Source organism: Arachis ipaensis, chromosome B01 (assembly GCF_000816755.2).
Source record: "Arachis ipaensis cultivar K30076 chromosome B01, Araip1.1, whole genome shotgun sequence".
Lineage (NCBI taxonomy): Eukaryota > Viridiplantae > Streptophyta > Magnoliopsida > Fabales > Fabaceae > Arachis > Arachis ipaensis.
Genome location: NC_029785.2, coordinates 10,638,638 through 10,655,529, shown reverse-complemented (window position 1 = coordinate 10,655,529; position 16,892 = coordinate 10,638,638). Strand labels below are relative to the sequence as shown.

The 16,892-nt window shown below is 37.7% G+C and overlaps 2 protein-coding genes across 2 annotated transcripts in view; both read right to left on the bottom strand.

Moving 5' to 3' along the window:
- LOC107646183 (naringenin 8-dimethylallyltransferase 2, chloroplastic-like) overlaps window positions 1–1,357 on the bottom strand; it is a 2,431-nt gene extending 1,074 nt beyond the window's left edge. Inside the window, exons 1-3 of the mRNA XM_021117341.1 lie at window positions 1,248–1,357; window positions 900–1,138; window positions 24–107 (exon numbers count right to left, since the gene is read on the bottom strand). Coding sequence (XP_020973000.1) covers window positions 24–107; window positions 900–1,138; window positions 1,248–1,326 — 402 coding nt within the window. The 5' untranslated portion in view covers window positions 1,327–1,357. The remainder of the gene's footprint in view (window positions 1–23; window positions 108–899; window positions 1,139–1,247) is intronic.
- The window catches only part of LOC107624847 (naringenin 8-dimethylallyltransferase 2, chloroplastic), a 149,196-nt gene that overhangs the window by 21,713 nt on the left and 110,591 nt on the right, over window positions 1–16,892 (bottom strand). The window lies entirely within an intron of this gene.

The window sequence follows — 16,892 nt, the reverse complement described above, 5'->3', positions numbered from 1 at the left end:
GAATATAGAAGGATGAAGCTCACCTTGAATAAACCAACAAAAAACTTTGGAGATATGTCTGATAAATTTTCCACTGCAAGGAGTGATGTCGAAGATATGCTCATTAACTGACCGGACATAAATAAAGTTAGTTTATCCAGAAGACATAAAAATATTTCTTGTTTCTGTATTTTTTTAGAGGAAGTTGGGGTGTCTATTAGTTTCGGTTAACTCACAAATTCTTGGATATTTTTCCCAATCCAATTAAAAAATTATGGGGTTGGTTGATTTTCAAAAATCATCAATCCATAATATGTGAGTTGATTTGTGGATTTAATATTTTTAAACACAGAACTCACTCAACTATTTTAATCTTGGACAGTAATAATTAATATATATTAACAAGTGTGTAGTAATTTTTAGGACAGCACATGGTTTGATTAATCTAAAAATTAAATCTGTATTGTTTTTGGGTTAGCCAAAAATATAATTTAGTTAATTAATCAAATTAATTTTATACGATAAACTTGGTTATTAACCGGTTATAAAAAAAATTAATTTTAAAAAATAACTGATTTTAAAAAAACCAATTTTTACATTAAAAAATTGAATTTTTCAAAAAATAAAATAAAAAATTGGTTTTTAACCGATTAAAAATCGGTTTTTATAAAAAAAATTGGTTAACCAATTTAAACACAAGAGTTACAAAGAATTTGATTTTGGTTTTGATTAATTGATTAAAAACCGGTTTTTAAAATTTGATTTTGATTAACCACTTTTTAATAATATGAATATAATTTTTAAAATTATTTTATTAAATTTGTTAACCAAAATGTAGTTATGATTTTTTAACCGATTAACCACAATTTGATTATTTTATGTACACCCCTAGTAGCTTTGAAGGTTGATTGTGAACTAACCACAGTAATTAAATAATAAGATATAGTAAACTTTTGGACAGTATGCAAGATATCTTTGGTAGACTTCCAAATGGTTTGTGTATCAAACGGTTCAGAAGTTGCTTTCATAAGAAAATTTCGTGTCTTGGGTTTATGAGGTGTGGATCCTCCATGAATGAATTTGTAAGAATGGTTCCAGTTATGCTCCAAGGATTGGAGTTTTCTCTTCTTGTGCCATAAAGCTCTTCTTGCAATTGAACCTAAACAACCAACCCACCAACCCAATTTTATATTATGCATGTAACTAAGACTATCATGCAGTTGTTTTTATATAAAATTGATAACTGTTAGAAAAGAGAAAAATTGTACCAGTTGTGATGGAAAGAGATGATCGAGTAGAAGGTGGAAACGATAATGAGCCAAGAACAAGCCCGGAAGTGGAAGCCATTCGGAATCAACAAATTTTGGATCACTTGCAAAAGAAACATTTAATATTCAAACTCAACAAAAATTATTTTTAATAGATTTTATAATGAGTTTATTTAACAACCTATCATATATAGTATTAGTTAAAATTAGCTACTATAATTTTGATTTTCTAGTATTATTCAATGTGAATTGTCTTTTATTTTGATTTTCTAGTATTATTCAATGTGAATTGTCTTTTATTTTGATTATAATAATCAATGTTTTTATGAATCGAATCTAGTCCTTTGAGATTATACTTAGTTAATTTTGGGTTTATGTATCATATAAAATATCAATAAAATTCTACATCCAAGTCATAATCCTAACTAAATCCAACCAAATATTTTAAATTCATGTGCCTGCCGTAACTTCTCTTTCGTTATCGTCATCACCAGCAACACCACCACTTCATTCTTTCTTTTTTCTCAATTGAGTTTCTTTTTTCCCTCCCTTTTTCTTCTCCTCCTCCTCCATCGTCATCATTGTTATTCTTCTTCTTATACATATCATTGTCTTTGTTATTGTATGTTATTGTTGAATTTTTGCCATGTTGATGATGTTGTCTGATCCAAAATTGATTTTCGATGTGTTTTTGTTCATAATTCAGTCTTATTTCTGTGATTGTTTTCGAACTGAGTTAATTGTGTCGCAATTGTTATGTAATTTTGGTGCATTTCTGAGTTAACTGCATCGCAACCCATTATGTAATTTCGGTTCATTTCTAAGTGAATTAAGGTGCATTTGGACTCGTTGTCCTGCACAATTCAAAACTCTTTCTCCTCATCTTCTACTGATTCTTCTTCTTCTTTTTCATCTTTTTCTTCTTCATCTTCACCTTCAATTCTTTTTTCATTTTCTCAAAATTTCTTTTGATTTACTCTCTTGAGAGGAATAAAACCAAGAAAAAGAGAAGAAAATATCAAACAAAAAAGAAGAAGAAACATATTAATGACAATGTCTGATCCAAAATTGATTTTGGATTTGTTTTTGTTCATGATTCAGTCTTGTTTAAATTTGTGTGCTTGTTTTTGAACTGAGTTTATGTGTCGCAATTACTATGGTAAATTTCGGTTCATTTCTGAGTTAATTGTGTCGCAATTGTTACGTAATTTCAGTTCATCTAAGTTAATTGTGTCGCAATCCATTATGTAATTTCGGTTTATCTCTGAGTTAATTGTGTTGCAATCATTATATAATTTTGGTTCATTTCTGAGTGAATTAACGTGCATTTGGACTCGTTGTCTTGCACAATTCAAAACTGTTTCTCCTCTTCTTCTTTTTCTTCTTCATCTTTTTCTTCTTATTTTATTTTCTCAAAATTCTTCTTGATTTACTCAAATTTAACACAATTTCTAAGTTTATGTGTTAAATTTGAGTTTAGCTCTTGGACAATACCTTAGAAAACCAGTAAAATTAAATAGAAAAAGACATAACAAGAAATAATGAATACACTGAATATTTTTCAAGTATTCTACAAAGACAGGAAAAAAAAGTATTTCACCAACCTTCATAACCCAGAAAATGAAATCTCCCAAACAGTTCTGATATGAATTATGAATTTAATATAAGATACCATGAATATACTCCTTTTCTCTAAAAGGCCTTTTTTTTTTTAAAAAAAAATCTTTTTATCTATTGTAGTTAAATTTTTCTCAGTTGAACTTGAAATCCACATGCAAAAATCTCTAAGTTCATGTTGGAAATCTTTTATTTTAACATCTATTGCTTCTCAAACCTGCAGATTATTTACCATTGTTCTCTTCTTCTCTTTCTTTCTAAGTTAATTGTGTCGCAATCATTATGTAATTTCGATTCATTTCTGAGTTAATTGTGTCGCAATTGTTATGTAATTTCGGTTCATTTCTGAGTTATTGTGTCGCAATAATTATATAAATTCGGTTCATTTCTGAGTGAATTAAGGTGTATTTGGATTCGTTGTCCTAAACAATTCAAAACTCTTTTTTCTCACCTTCTACTGCAATTACAGCAATAACAGCAGTAACAAAAGAATGACAATAAGGAGAAAACACGCGAAAAAGGAGAATGAAAAGGAGAAGGAGCAGGAGTAGGAGAGAAGGAGGAGGAGAAACATAAAGAAGAAGAAGAAGAAGACGATGACAATAACGTAGTGCGTGTAATCACGTTCTTTTTAATGAGAGTAATTTTTGTTAATGTTAGATATACTTGGTTAGACTTAGATGACAATATTACTTGAATGTGTAACAAATATGATAAAATATATACATTCATCTATATTATAAAGTATTTTTTATTACTTGTTTCTTCGTCTATTTGTAATTAGTTTCAAATGTCTTTAGATAGATTATGAATGAGATTTATTTAATTTAAAATTTTTTTTGAGTTTTATGTAATTAATTGCTTAACTGAAAAATTTAAAAGTGATACGTATTTTAAAAAAAAAAATTTGTATATGAGCTACAAGAATATTTTGTCTCTAAAAAGCAAATTTGCGGCTCATTAATTTAAATATGGAAAGCATTTTGGTGTATTGAGTGAAAATGGAGCAACTGTGTGTATTACAAATAGATGGACGTGTCAGATGAAGGGGTAACACGCAGGTGGTGTGGTGCCTTCAACACGTGAGGGGCGTGGAGGCTAGGTGGCATGCTGTGGTTGAGCCACCTAAGCAGCACACAGGGGGCGTGCTGATGTGGCAGAGTTTGGTTGGCCAGGAGGTGCAGCACGAGGGGGCGTGACGAGTCAGCACGTGGGGGGCGTGCTGATGTGGCGAAGAGTGATTGGTCCAAGTATGCAACACGTGGGGGGCGTGATGACTCAGCACGCAGGGGTGTTCTGACACGTGTCAAAGCGTGATTGGTTGAGGCAGGCAGCACTGCTCTATATAAGGTAGAGCTCGAGAGTGTTTTCCATATTGAGTGAGATTTGAGTGTGTTGTGAGGATTCTTTGAGGCTGTTGTTGGTGTAATGGAGGGCACCGCAAATTTGGTGGTGTATCGCAACGGTGAGATAGTACGTAATACTCATGAGAGAGTGAGGTTTGTGTCCCAGAATCCGTTTTCGTTTGTGGTTCCATGCACGATGACGTTAATGGAGCTGCAGAACAGCCTCTGTCAAAGCATGGATAATGGTACGTTAATGAGAGTGAGCAGAATTCTGTACCGGAATCCGGTTGTGGTTTTTGGTGGTCTAATACAGTTTGATGCCATGCCGATCACTGATGAAGCGAGTATACAGAAGATGTTTCAAATTCACCGGCAGACTCAGATGCGACACCCACAGATTGAGGTGTACGTTGATTTTGAAACTGTAGAGGCAGTGGCGGTTCAGAATGATATAGATATACATGATGATAGAGATGTAGTGTACCAAGGAATGAATAGTAACAGCGAAGATGACTTCGAAGCCACTTATGAGGCCGGCGACGAAGATGAGGATGGTAATGTGGGAGTTAAGGCAGCAGCAGAGAATGTAGTGGTGGGTCCGCCGAGCAGTCAACCGATGGACGTTCCACCTTTTATGCGTGAGTTGGATCTCGAGGCCATGCATTCCCCCGAGTTTCCGGAATATACAAACATAGGTACGTGGTGACTAAATAATAATCTTTTGTTAGTTTATACGTTCGTTTGAGTAATAAACAGTTGTCTTAATCGGACCGGACCGGCCGGTTCGATCGAAAAACCGATGAACCAAACATTAAACCGGTCCGGTCCGTTAATTAAACCAAATAAGGAAACGAACCAGTATGAATCGGTGAAACCGAAAATGAACCGATGAAAACCGGTCAAACTCGGTAAACCGGTCTAACCGAACCGTTGAAAATTAAAATAGCTGAATATTCTTAAAATGTTAGTAAAGATATGTATTTTAAATTTTAACTTTAAATTTTTTTACTATTTTTTAATTTTGTTGACATAGGCATTGCCGATGCTGAGGACGGGGAGTTACGGATTGGAATGAAATACAGTTCTAGAAAGTCGATCGTCGCAGCAATTAGAAGTTTCACTATTGCTAAAGGAGTTGACTATGAGGTGTATGAGTCTGAGCCACAGACGTTCTATACAAAATGCAAGATGTACGGGCGTGGATGTGACTGGCTTATCTGAGCTAGCTTGATACGGAGAAAAGGTTGTTGGGAGATACGAAGATACAACGGTAGGCACACGTGCACGGTCGGAACGATTTCACAAGATCATTCCAAGTTGGACTCAGATACAGTTGCTGATGCTATAAGGCCATTGGTCGAGACGGACCCGTCCATCAAGGTGAAATCTATAATTGCGGAAGTCCAGTCAAGGTTCAACTATACCATTAGTTACCGAAAGGCTTCGTTGGCAAAGCAGAAGTCCATAGCCAATGTTTTCGGTGGTTGGGAGGATTCTTACCAAGCCTTGCCATGGTGGCTCTCGGTCATGGTGCAGAAGATGCCTGGTTCAGTTGTCCAAATAGAAACACGACCATTGTACAACGGGAATGAGGAGGCACAAGGTGTAAAAATACTTCATCGTGTATTTTGGAGTTTCAATCCATGCATTAGGGCATTCAGGCATTGCAAGCCCCTGGTTCAGGTTGACGGCACACACATATACGGAAAATACAAAGGTACACTTCTAGTCGCTGTTGCACAAGATGGGAACCAGAACATTGTGCCTATCGCCTTTGCCTTGGTGGAAGGAGAGACAGCTGATGCGTGGCACTTCTTTCTCAGGAATCTGCGAATGTATGTTGTTAGAAAAGATGGCGTGGATATGATCTCAGACCGACATGAGTCAATACGGGCAGTAGTAAATCGTTCCGGTGGTGAATGGCAACCTCCAAGAGCATGGTGGATGTTTTGTATAAGACACATCGGCAGTAACTTCTTAAGGGCATTCAAAGTCCCTCACTTGCAAAAGCTTGTTGTCAACATAGGGTATTCAAGAACGGTGGAGGAGTACAATATCAACTATAAGAGGTTGGAAGAGCGAGGCGAGGCATATGCTAGGTGGTGCGATGCCATTGGACTCAGACATTGGGTATTGGCATTCGACGAGGGACATCGATGGGGCCATATGACAACGAACCTTGTCGAGTGCATTAACTCAATGTTGAAGGGTGCCCGTAATCTACCTGTGTTGGCGTTGGTCCGAGCAACATATTATAGGTTAAATGAACTTTTTATGCGGAAGAGTGTCGAGACTCACGAATGCAAGCGTGCTGGATATACGTACTCCGCATTTGCGCAACAGCGGATAGAAGCAAGTATGCAACAGGCTGGGAATATAGTTGTGCACCGCTTTGATAGACGAAATGAGGTGTTTGAGATGCGCGAAATGACTACTGGAAAGGTGCTAGTTGTTGATCTTGCGCGACGGACGTGTGACTGTGGGCACTTTCAGGTTGAACGAATACCATGTCGCCATGTTATTGCTTGCTGTGCTAACCAGCATCTCGATTGGCAGTTGTATGTGCATGATGTGTACAAGATGACGTAGGTTCATAAAGTATATAGGTTTGAGTTCACACCATTAGGTGATCCCGATACATGGCCTGCTTATGAGGGACCCACATTGGTCACAAATCCCGTGCAGCGGCAAACGTCTAAAGGCAGGCCCAAACTGACTCGATACTTGAATGAAATGGACTCACGCGACATGCGTGGTCCTCGGATATGCCGTCTCTGTGGTGCTCAGGGTCATAGTCGGAGTAGGTGTCCTCAGCGTGCTGGACCGAGTGGTGCTAGTTCGTAGTTTAATATTGTCATGTTTGTATTTTTTAATTTGTATTTTGTTAGTCGATGCTTTTGAAATTGGACGTGTTTGTATTTTTCAATTGAAGTCTATCCATTGATATTAAAATGGTCACTTAATAAAACATTAACTGATTACATAAGTTAATAAAACAAACATTAACTGATTACATAAGTAAATAAAACAAACATTAAACACTATTTACATACGTTAACAAACCAAACATATAACACGGTTTACATTAAGTTAACAACCAAAGCTCACTTCTTCCCAACAAACCAGTGCAGTCTCTTACGCATAATGCCCGTCTCTAACCGCGATGGAGTATACCTATCAGGTGGATTTCGCTCCGTCCGTAGGTCATATGGGTGACCTCGAACTGAGTCATCCACCCCCGGAGCTCCCGAACCTCCTGCCTCTGTAGGAGTGGCCAACCCCCCTGCCTCTGTCGGAGCGGCCGACCCGCCTGCCTCAGCTGGAGCGGATGGACCGGGGTTGAACGTGTCAACAACTGCGTATGTCCGCTGACGCTGGATAAAACCACTATCACATGACGCACTCTCTGACGTGTGGTCAGAAGTACGACCCCGTAAACCATATCCCATATCTACTGATGCCCTACGTGGATCAGCCGGCACTGACGGTGAAGGGATACCACTAAAATCTGACCAGCCACCCAAACCAGCGTCAGTCCAATGCTGTAGTTGCTGATCTCCGGGTCCGTCACTGGAGAAGTCAAACCAATCATGACCGGAAGGAATGGTAAGTATGGGATCATGATGTTGAGAGTGGTGGCTGTGCTGGGACTGCTGAGAGTGGTGGCTGTGCTGGGACTGCTGAGAGTGGTGGCTGCACTGAGACTGCTGAGAGTGGTGGCTGCCCTGAGTGTGATGGCTACCATGACTGTAGGCCGGTGGCTGTGGTATATAATAATGAAACGGCTCAAACACTACATGCTGAGGTGGCTGAGGGGGAGGTGGCTGTGGGGGAGGTGGTTGTGGGGCAGGTGGCTGTAGATGATGAGGAACGTACACCGTCAATCTCAACAGATGTCCGTAGGAGCGCATGTACCAATCCCGGTACTCAGTCGTCAGTAAAAAATCCCAGGTCGGAAGGGGGTGCAGGTCTCGCAGTCGGCTGTGTCGCCTGTTGGCCCACTCCACTATCCATGGCCCATGCAAAACTGTCCAGTCATGAAGCTGCACTCCGCGTAGAACGATGCAATGCTGGTCAACTGGAATATCCCTTGGAATATCCCTGGTCAACTGGTCAAAACATTTAAATAACTCATCATATGTCAAACATCCATCATGAATATAACACATAACTAAAATAAGACTTATTACCTCCTGGCGACTGGTATCTCAGCCGGTGGAAGCGTTTGTCTCGGTACGGGAGCAAGACACGGCATTTGCTCCCATGCCCAAACAAACAACAGATTCAGAAGGCCATCCATCTCCTTTGTATCATATCGTGATGCACGACATAGTGCTCTGTAAAGATGTGCCAGACATGCTGACCCCCAACTATAAGTATGGATCCACTCGAAATCGCGAAGCAATGGTAGATATTTCACATGGGCATATGCGGTCGACTTGTCCGTGAATAGAGTCGATCCTAACAAACAGAAGATCTGACATCTGACGTATCGCCTGATGGACTCCTCAGTGTCCAACAGCTCTGCGTCTCTAATACGTCGAACCCAACCCAGCTTTATATAGGACTTCGCATTCTGACTGACTAATGGCACACGACCGAATACCGCTATGCCCTGACTTTGAACGAAGTCGTTACTACTATCTGTCCATCCACTGACAGGCTCTCCATCAATGGGTTGGCCGAATATATTAGCGACATCCTCTAATGTCATTGTAACCTCACCGATCGGCAATACAAAGGTGTGGGTCTCAGGCCTCCACCTTTCAACCAGAGTAGCTAACATGGGGTGAAATTCTCCTATGACTCCAATTCTAGAGACGTGGTAGAATCTCGTGGCACGTAAGTAGTTCTCCACCATCGAATTCCGCAGATCCAGTTTACGCACCAACAAATTCCTGTTAGGCTGCATCAACAAAGATATCTGTTACATTAATTAAATAATAATCCTTATAAATATTTTAATAAACATTCACATATTTATTTTAATATCTTATTTATTAAAATATTTATTAAACACAGAAAAAAAAATTAAAGTCTACCAATTTACATAAATGGAATGATCCAAATAGTTGATAATATGCTCTTCAGATGCTAAATAATTACGTACCATTTTTTTTTAACTCTTAAACTAAAATTTTTTTCTTTCACCGTATAAACTTAGCTCACTAATACTCACTATTACTCTTCAATACTGATCACTATCACTCACACTCTCCTACACGGATACACTTCTTTCTTACCTTCTCTCTTGTTTTCTGCTTTCTGTGTGAAGCCTAGCCATGGGAGAAGAAGAGTGAATATATATGCCCATGGAGGAGGACACTTGCGCTGGTTCCCGGAGGGGGGCTGTCCCCTGCATGCAGGTAGGCCTGCACCACGCCCCCCGCGTGCTGCGTCAGCAGTATTGGAACTCCGCAGGCGTTCACGGGCTTCCAGGCACCACGCCCCCCGTCGTGACTCACCACGCCCCTGGCGTGACACCACGTCCCTCGCCAGCTAAGTCACCACGCCCTGGGCGTGTTGAATGGGCGCAAGCCACGTCCCTCTCCGGCTAAGTCACCACGTCCCTGGCGTATTGAGGGTGACCTCCACCCTTCGGGAATTCTCCTCTTTAGCCAATATCCGACCAAAACACCACCCATACAACCATAAAAAAATAATTTCTGCAAATTTTGCTGAACATGTTTATCATCATAAATGAAGTCTGATCTCTCATCATGCTATTTGGCAAATGGTCAAATTTGTGGTACAAAGTCTCTCTCATCATGCTATTTGTGGTACAAAGACAGGTCAAGAAAAATAAAAGCAGCAAGTAGCTAGAAAGAAGTAGACAGATGCAACTATACAAGATAGATAATACAAAGTTAAAGTTTTGGTCCAAGGAGGTATTTTAATTAATTTAAACTCTTCTTTTCTAGCGTGGGTCATGTCTTCGTATAGCCACAAAGAAGATTTCCCCGGCAATCAAACATATATAAATTAGGGTTCTATTTTTCGTCAATAATTTTACTTGTGTGTATCTTGAATGGAGAAAAAGACTCTTCCAAAATAAAATCAGAACAAATTGAACAAGAACCAATTAAAATTTATAGAACATGCGAAATAAGAAGACTATTGTGACATATTGATTATGTCATGACATGCCATACTGTATATTATTTTATTTTGTTAGCGAAAATGGAGAACCATCAATATTTTAAGAGGCCGTAAAAAATTCATATTCTTCTTTTATGGATGACCACCACCATGTAAAGAAAAATAGAAGTACCACGCAAAAACAAGACAAGGAAAGATGTTTCCATTCCCAGATGGAAGGAAAGTCGTTGGTAGCACAAATGGGTCTGCAAAAAAATAGTCATAAACAAATAGAATTTTATCGTGCAAGATTGGTGGTGAAAGGATTTTTTTCTAAAAAGAAGGTATTAATTTTAATGAAATATTTTTTTTAGTAGTAGGAATTTCTAAAATTGGAATAGTTCTTGCCATAATGCCATATGTGTTATATGTGATTTACTTGTAAAGTAATTAGATATAAAAACTGTTATTTTTTACGGTAAATTTAAAGAAGAGATATATATGCTCTAACTAGAAAGTCTTGAAAAATCTAAAAAAAAAAGAAAATTAGAATACAGGTTAACCAAATCTTGTAGGATGTTAGTACGAGAGATTTGATTCCTCCATTATTATCTTTGATTACAATAGATTTCAGTCATACCATTATATTTATTACAAGAATTCTAATAATAATGATTTCATCATTCTGCTGTTGTACGTTGGTAATAGGCCCTAACAGAGTCCAAGAATTAAAGACTCAGTTGGCTAAAGAATTTGATATGAAGGATTTGATATCAACAAATAATATTTTAGGGATGTAGATTTATTGAGAGAGAAAAGATAGGAAGATTTGGCTATCGCAAGAAAATAACTTGAGGAATGTATTGCGGTGTTTCGACATGTAAGAATATAAGTCAATATCTATCCCACTTTTGGTCAATTTTAAATTATCCTCTTATATCTGTCCTAGCAATGAAGAAGGGATGTTAGAATTGTCTCGATTACTATATGCATCTACAATCGAAAGCCTTATGTACGTCATGATTTGCATCATACCAAATATCTCTTAATAAGTCAAAATGGTCAGCAAGTTGGCAAATCTATGAAAAGAGCATTAGAATGCTGTGAAGAGGATCTTGAAATATATCAAAAGAACCTTTGATATTGCATTATATTTTAGAATATCTGAATTTACCATCAAATGATATGTTGACTCAGATTATGCAAGCAGGTAACCTTGACAAAAGAAATAAAGACCACTATAGGTGATGTGGCAGGAGATGTAGTAAACTAGTTATTTAAATTACAAGTTATTGTAGTATTATCAACTACAGAAGCTTAATATATAGCAGTGATTGGTGCGAAAATTCTCTCGGTATGTTAAAAAACAATCTCACTAAGTAACCAATTAGTTTATGGACTGCAAAAGAAGCCCAACAAGAAAAAACAACCCTAAATTAAGAGTAATCCTAATCTCACTTTCACTCTCATTTATAGTTAAAAAAAGAAACAACGCTGCATCACCTCCCATCATCAGCAATCGCACATCCTCTTCCACCAGCTACAACCGCGGGTCGTCCGCCGTCAACGACGCATCACCTTCCGCCACCTGCAGCCGTGCATGACGTCCCGAATGTGGTAATGCAAACCTCTCTTCTCTACTTCTTCTTCTTCTTCTTCTTCTTCTTAGAGTAGTCCTTCTGGCAGTTTTTGACCATCAATGGACATCGAAAAGCTGAGGTGGACTGATTCTTGCCACGCTGGCATATCAACGGCTAACTGACGTGGCAAACAAAACTTTTTTACTTGCAATGTGGTCCCTTTCTCTTTTTTAAACCCTAATCCTAATTTTTTTTCACTAAATTCTCTTCCTATTTTTCAACCCTATTCTCTACTCTCACTCTTCCAAATTCAATCATCAATACAACCACAAATTTTTTCTGTATTTTCTAGGATTTTTTGTGTTCATCTATCTTCGATTCACCTCATCTAGGATTTTTAGTTCTTTTTTTTTTACCTAAATTTTCTCTATTCTTCGTACTCAGCAATTGGATTCCCTTCCAATTTTTATTGTCTCTTCAGCTACGACAATCCTTTCTGATTTTGTTTTGGATTTTTCTGCATTTTTTATCTCATCGAAAAAGGTCAATTTCTTTTGTTCGAAAAAAGTATTTTCTTCAACCCTGTTGAGGAAAAAAACTGCGAACAACGCCTCAACGAACACTGAAGAAAGGTGCTGCGGTAAAAAGAGCAAAGACCTCCCTTGAAAACAACCATAATGACAACCTTGGGCAAGAGTCTGAAACTACGGAAGTGGTTGTGAATAATCATGAAGAAAAAGAAAACATAGTTAATGATGAGAAAATTGTTTTTTTTTTTAGGAGAAGCTCAATGATGTGAAGAACAAAGAAGAGGAGGTTAAGGAGTCCATAGATGAATATGAAAAAGATGAACATTTAGCTTTCGGGGATAACTATCTTGAGTATGAACCTTTAGAGGGGTACAATGGAGTTGATTATGATGAAAGGGAAATTGAACAAACCAAGCATCAGGAGGTTGGAGATGAATTAGAGGAAGATAATAACTTTTTTATCTAATCAAAATTTTGGTACACTGAAATTTCATTATTTATTCTATTGTATAAGAGGTTATTCCAAAAAATAAATCATGATACATCACTAAACAAATTTCCTTATTTATCCTATTGTATCATAGGTTATTCTAAGAAACAAATCTTGATACATCACTAAATAATTTTTCTTATTGGTTTAGAGAATATGTCAGAGTACATCTAACTGACACAACAAATTGAAAACTAGTTGCACTTAGTTGAGACTCAATGAATAAGAGCACAAGCTACCCGATATACAGTGTTAATGGATATCGGCTCCATTATTTACAATGATTGGTGGGAAAAAAATAGATAACACTAAAGTTTGGGTTTGTAGGGATGCCGGCATTGGTCATTCTAATTGGTATAGTGTGTTGCACCATATGTAAACCCCGTTAAATTAGTAAATAATTAGTCAATAAATTAATTTTTAATAAAGAAAATTAGAAATATGAATATTATATTAAATTAGGATAGAACTCATCAAAATGATAATTTTGACACTAATTTCAAAGAATTCAGCCCAAGATTGACCGGACCCAAACCGAGCCCGTGGGCCCAACCGGCCCAGCACTTAAATGAGCCAAGGCTCTTCTTCCTCCCCACTTCAGCAAGAACACGCTGAAAGCATAAACAGGGGAGAGAAGAAAAGAAATTTCCCTAACCCCTTACGTTACTTCAAATCACCGTATCTTTTTCATTCGAGCTCCAATCGCCGCACCGTTTGCTGCCACGCGACCATCGTGTCGAGCTCTACGATTCTACTGGAACAATTTCATAGGTAAGCTACTTTATTTCTCTCAGCCTTTCCTTCCCCCAATTTTCGAAAATTATGTAGTGGTGTTGAATTTCTTTGCTTTTTGATGTATTAGGATCCAATTAGCTTGAGGAAAGCGTTCACTCTTGCTTATACGAAGCTTGGGTAAGGTGAGGATACCATAACTCTATTCAATTTTCTGAATTTGTGCTTTGGGTATTAAACTTGGGTGTACATGTGTTATGAATATGTATTAGGTTGTGAATAAATAATTGGAACTTGAATTTGTGGATGTTGGAACTTGGTGGTGGTTGAGCACTAGTGTTTTATTGAACCTTTGGGGCTGTGTTTGTTTTGCTAAGTTGCCTTGGTCACTACGTGGAAACCGGTCAAGGTATGGTTTAGGTTTCTTGCATTTAATATATAATGTTCTGTGAAAATTTAGACTAGATGACCATAGGATAGTGAAGGTTATGGTAGGCTTAGAGAAGTGGGGTTGAATCTATGCCTTCCTTTTAGTTGCTGTTATTACCCTTTTAAACAAATTTGCAATTCTGATTCTGTTTGAACTCAGCAGCGGAAATTTATGAGATAATTTATTTTTGTCTCATGAATATCAGAAAATAGAACACAGCAGAGAAGAGAAAAGCTAACACCAGCATGTATCCTGGTTCAGTTGCCTTGTGCTATGCAACCTACATCCAGTCTCCTCCACAACTATGGAGGAATTTCACTGTAGTTAACAGTATTACATACACCAATAACACAGGATTGAACCAATCCTTTCACACTCAAGTTCTAACCTAACTTGACATTGGCTATGCTAATACCTAACTATACCTCTTAGTGCTAACCCAACTAAGAAAGGGATACCTCACAGGTACAAGATACAAGACATAAACACACCTAAAGAAATCTAAAAATAACTCTAGGCTTTTCTCTCAAGTGTATCACTCAGCCTTTTTCTACTCATGGCTTTTACTTGAGCTTTCTCACAATGCCTTTTCTCACAAGAAATTACAGAAAGATAAACATAGAAAAGTACATTACAATCTGTAAAAAATGAAGGAGATTGACTTCATCAACAGCCTCTGTGCTATGCGAAAAACCAGATTAGCAAGCCTCTGATTCAGTTCTTCATACTGGCGGAATGCACCTTTGATTAGGTTACACTGTCCAGTTAGTTAAACTTCTTCAAAGAGCTCTCTCAGAACAAAACCTCTATTCACTGGTTTTCTCTCCTTACCTTCTGAATGAACAGCAAGCTTCTTTTATCTTCTTGCATGTTGCTGGGTTCTTCTTCCAAAGTCAGCACCTTGAGCCTTGAGCTTCACCAACTCACAGATTCACTTTTTCACCTTAATCCTTAGAGAAGAAACTTTCCCTCTGACTTCCTCATCTTGACCGAAAGCCACAAAGCAGTAACAATAGAAATCTTCTTATGGTCAACTTGATCTTAGCCATTGAAAAACTACTTGGTCCCCAAGTATCACTTGTGACCGTAGATGTGAAGCAGAATAGGGCAGAGAACAACTTTCCCTTGAATGCCATTTTCGGATAGAGCAAAGAGTTGGGAAGAAGGGAAGAAGATTTGATGCAAGCAAGATGAGATGGATTACCTTTAACCTAAGCTTGATTTGGTTTAGATTTTCTGCTTTAGCTTCTGTGCTTCAAGCTTAGATTTTCTCTTTCTTGCTTCTTTGGTTACTGGCTTATGGAGGAAGCTTTTCTTCTCTTTCTCTTTCTTACTTTTTCTGAAGTCTTGATTTGACTTGATTAGAGAGGAGAGGAACGTTGCTTTGGTTGGAGCAAGATGGAGAGAATTGAAATCAATTTGGGCTTGGATCGGGTATCCATTAGCTTGGCCCGTTTTGATTTCTCAGCTTTGAATCCTTTTGGGCTTTGTTTATTTCATTAACCCATCACTCTTGTTTTATTTTCCCTTCCATTTGGGCTGTAAATCAGATTTTGGCCTACAACAGTTTTATAAATAATTAGTAATATGCAATTATAATTAATCAAGACTAATTATTTATTTTCCCAAAAATAATGTTTGTCATCACTAATTAATTTAGTTAATTTCTTAACTCAACAATCTCCCCCTTGATGACAAACATGATTTAAGCAATAAGCAAAAGAAATGAGTTTGAGTAAGGTTTAGAAACTCCCTTTGATTTTTGTCATTTGCTTTTATGTTGCTCCCCCTTTCTTTTTCAAGATTTGCTCCCCCTGGATTTATGCTCTTCTCTTCTTTCCTGTTTACATATGCTTTTATGGAACCAAACAGATGCTATGTACCAACCAAAAATATAGCAAACAGTGATAGTTTTAATGGCCAAAATAGAGCTTTAACACAACAGGGTCATGGTCAAGATAGCAACATATAAAGTAAGTTTTCAACCTCATTCACAACAGTTCACAACATTTGCAAATATTTGCAAATCAAGCTTTTAAAATCTGCAGCAGTCAAACAAAGTCCTAAAAAAAATAGTAATCTGCCAGCCATTGCTCCTATTACTCCCCCTTTTGTCATCAAGGGTTGATAATAAGCAAGATCCACAAAAATATCACAATAAACCCTGCAAGAAAGATTAGTGCACAGTCCAAATAGCTAACTAAACTACCACAGGTGCAGCAATATCTAGAGTTATTACAGTTATCCAAAATAAAACAGTTCAAAAGTAGCTAAAGAAGCAGAATTCATGAGACAAAAAGAGAACAGCAGCTGTAGTTTTTATGAGACAAATTCTAGGCATCAGAACCATTCCCCTCTGAAGCAGCTTCCTCTTCAACATCAGTGGCAATGTCTTCATCATTGTGAAGGTTATCAATGAAGGTTATCAATGAAGGTCATAAGCACAGCCACCCTATCCCTTGATTTCTTCAGAAAGTTCTCATGCTTGCTAGCTAGTTTCCTTTTTTCCTTGCTCATGGCAATCAAGTGATTTGATTGGGAAAAAAACTCTTGAGCGACATCCTTGACCACATTCAGCAGAGTGGATTTATTCCCTGTGGAAATGGAAGTACCCTCGGTGGAAGGAGCAGGAGAATCCTCAGGGACAAAGTCCTCATCTTCATCATCTAGGACGACTCTTTCAGATCTAGTGGGTCCTTTGTTCTGTTTCACTGAACCACCTCCCTTTAGATATGAATGTCTATTTTCATATTTCTCATTGGTCAAGTCAACACCAAAATACTCAAAAATGCAAGTTAGAAACATGCCATAAGGAAGAGCTTTGTCCTTTTCACTTCTAACA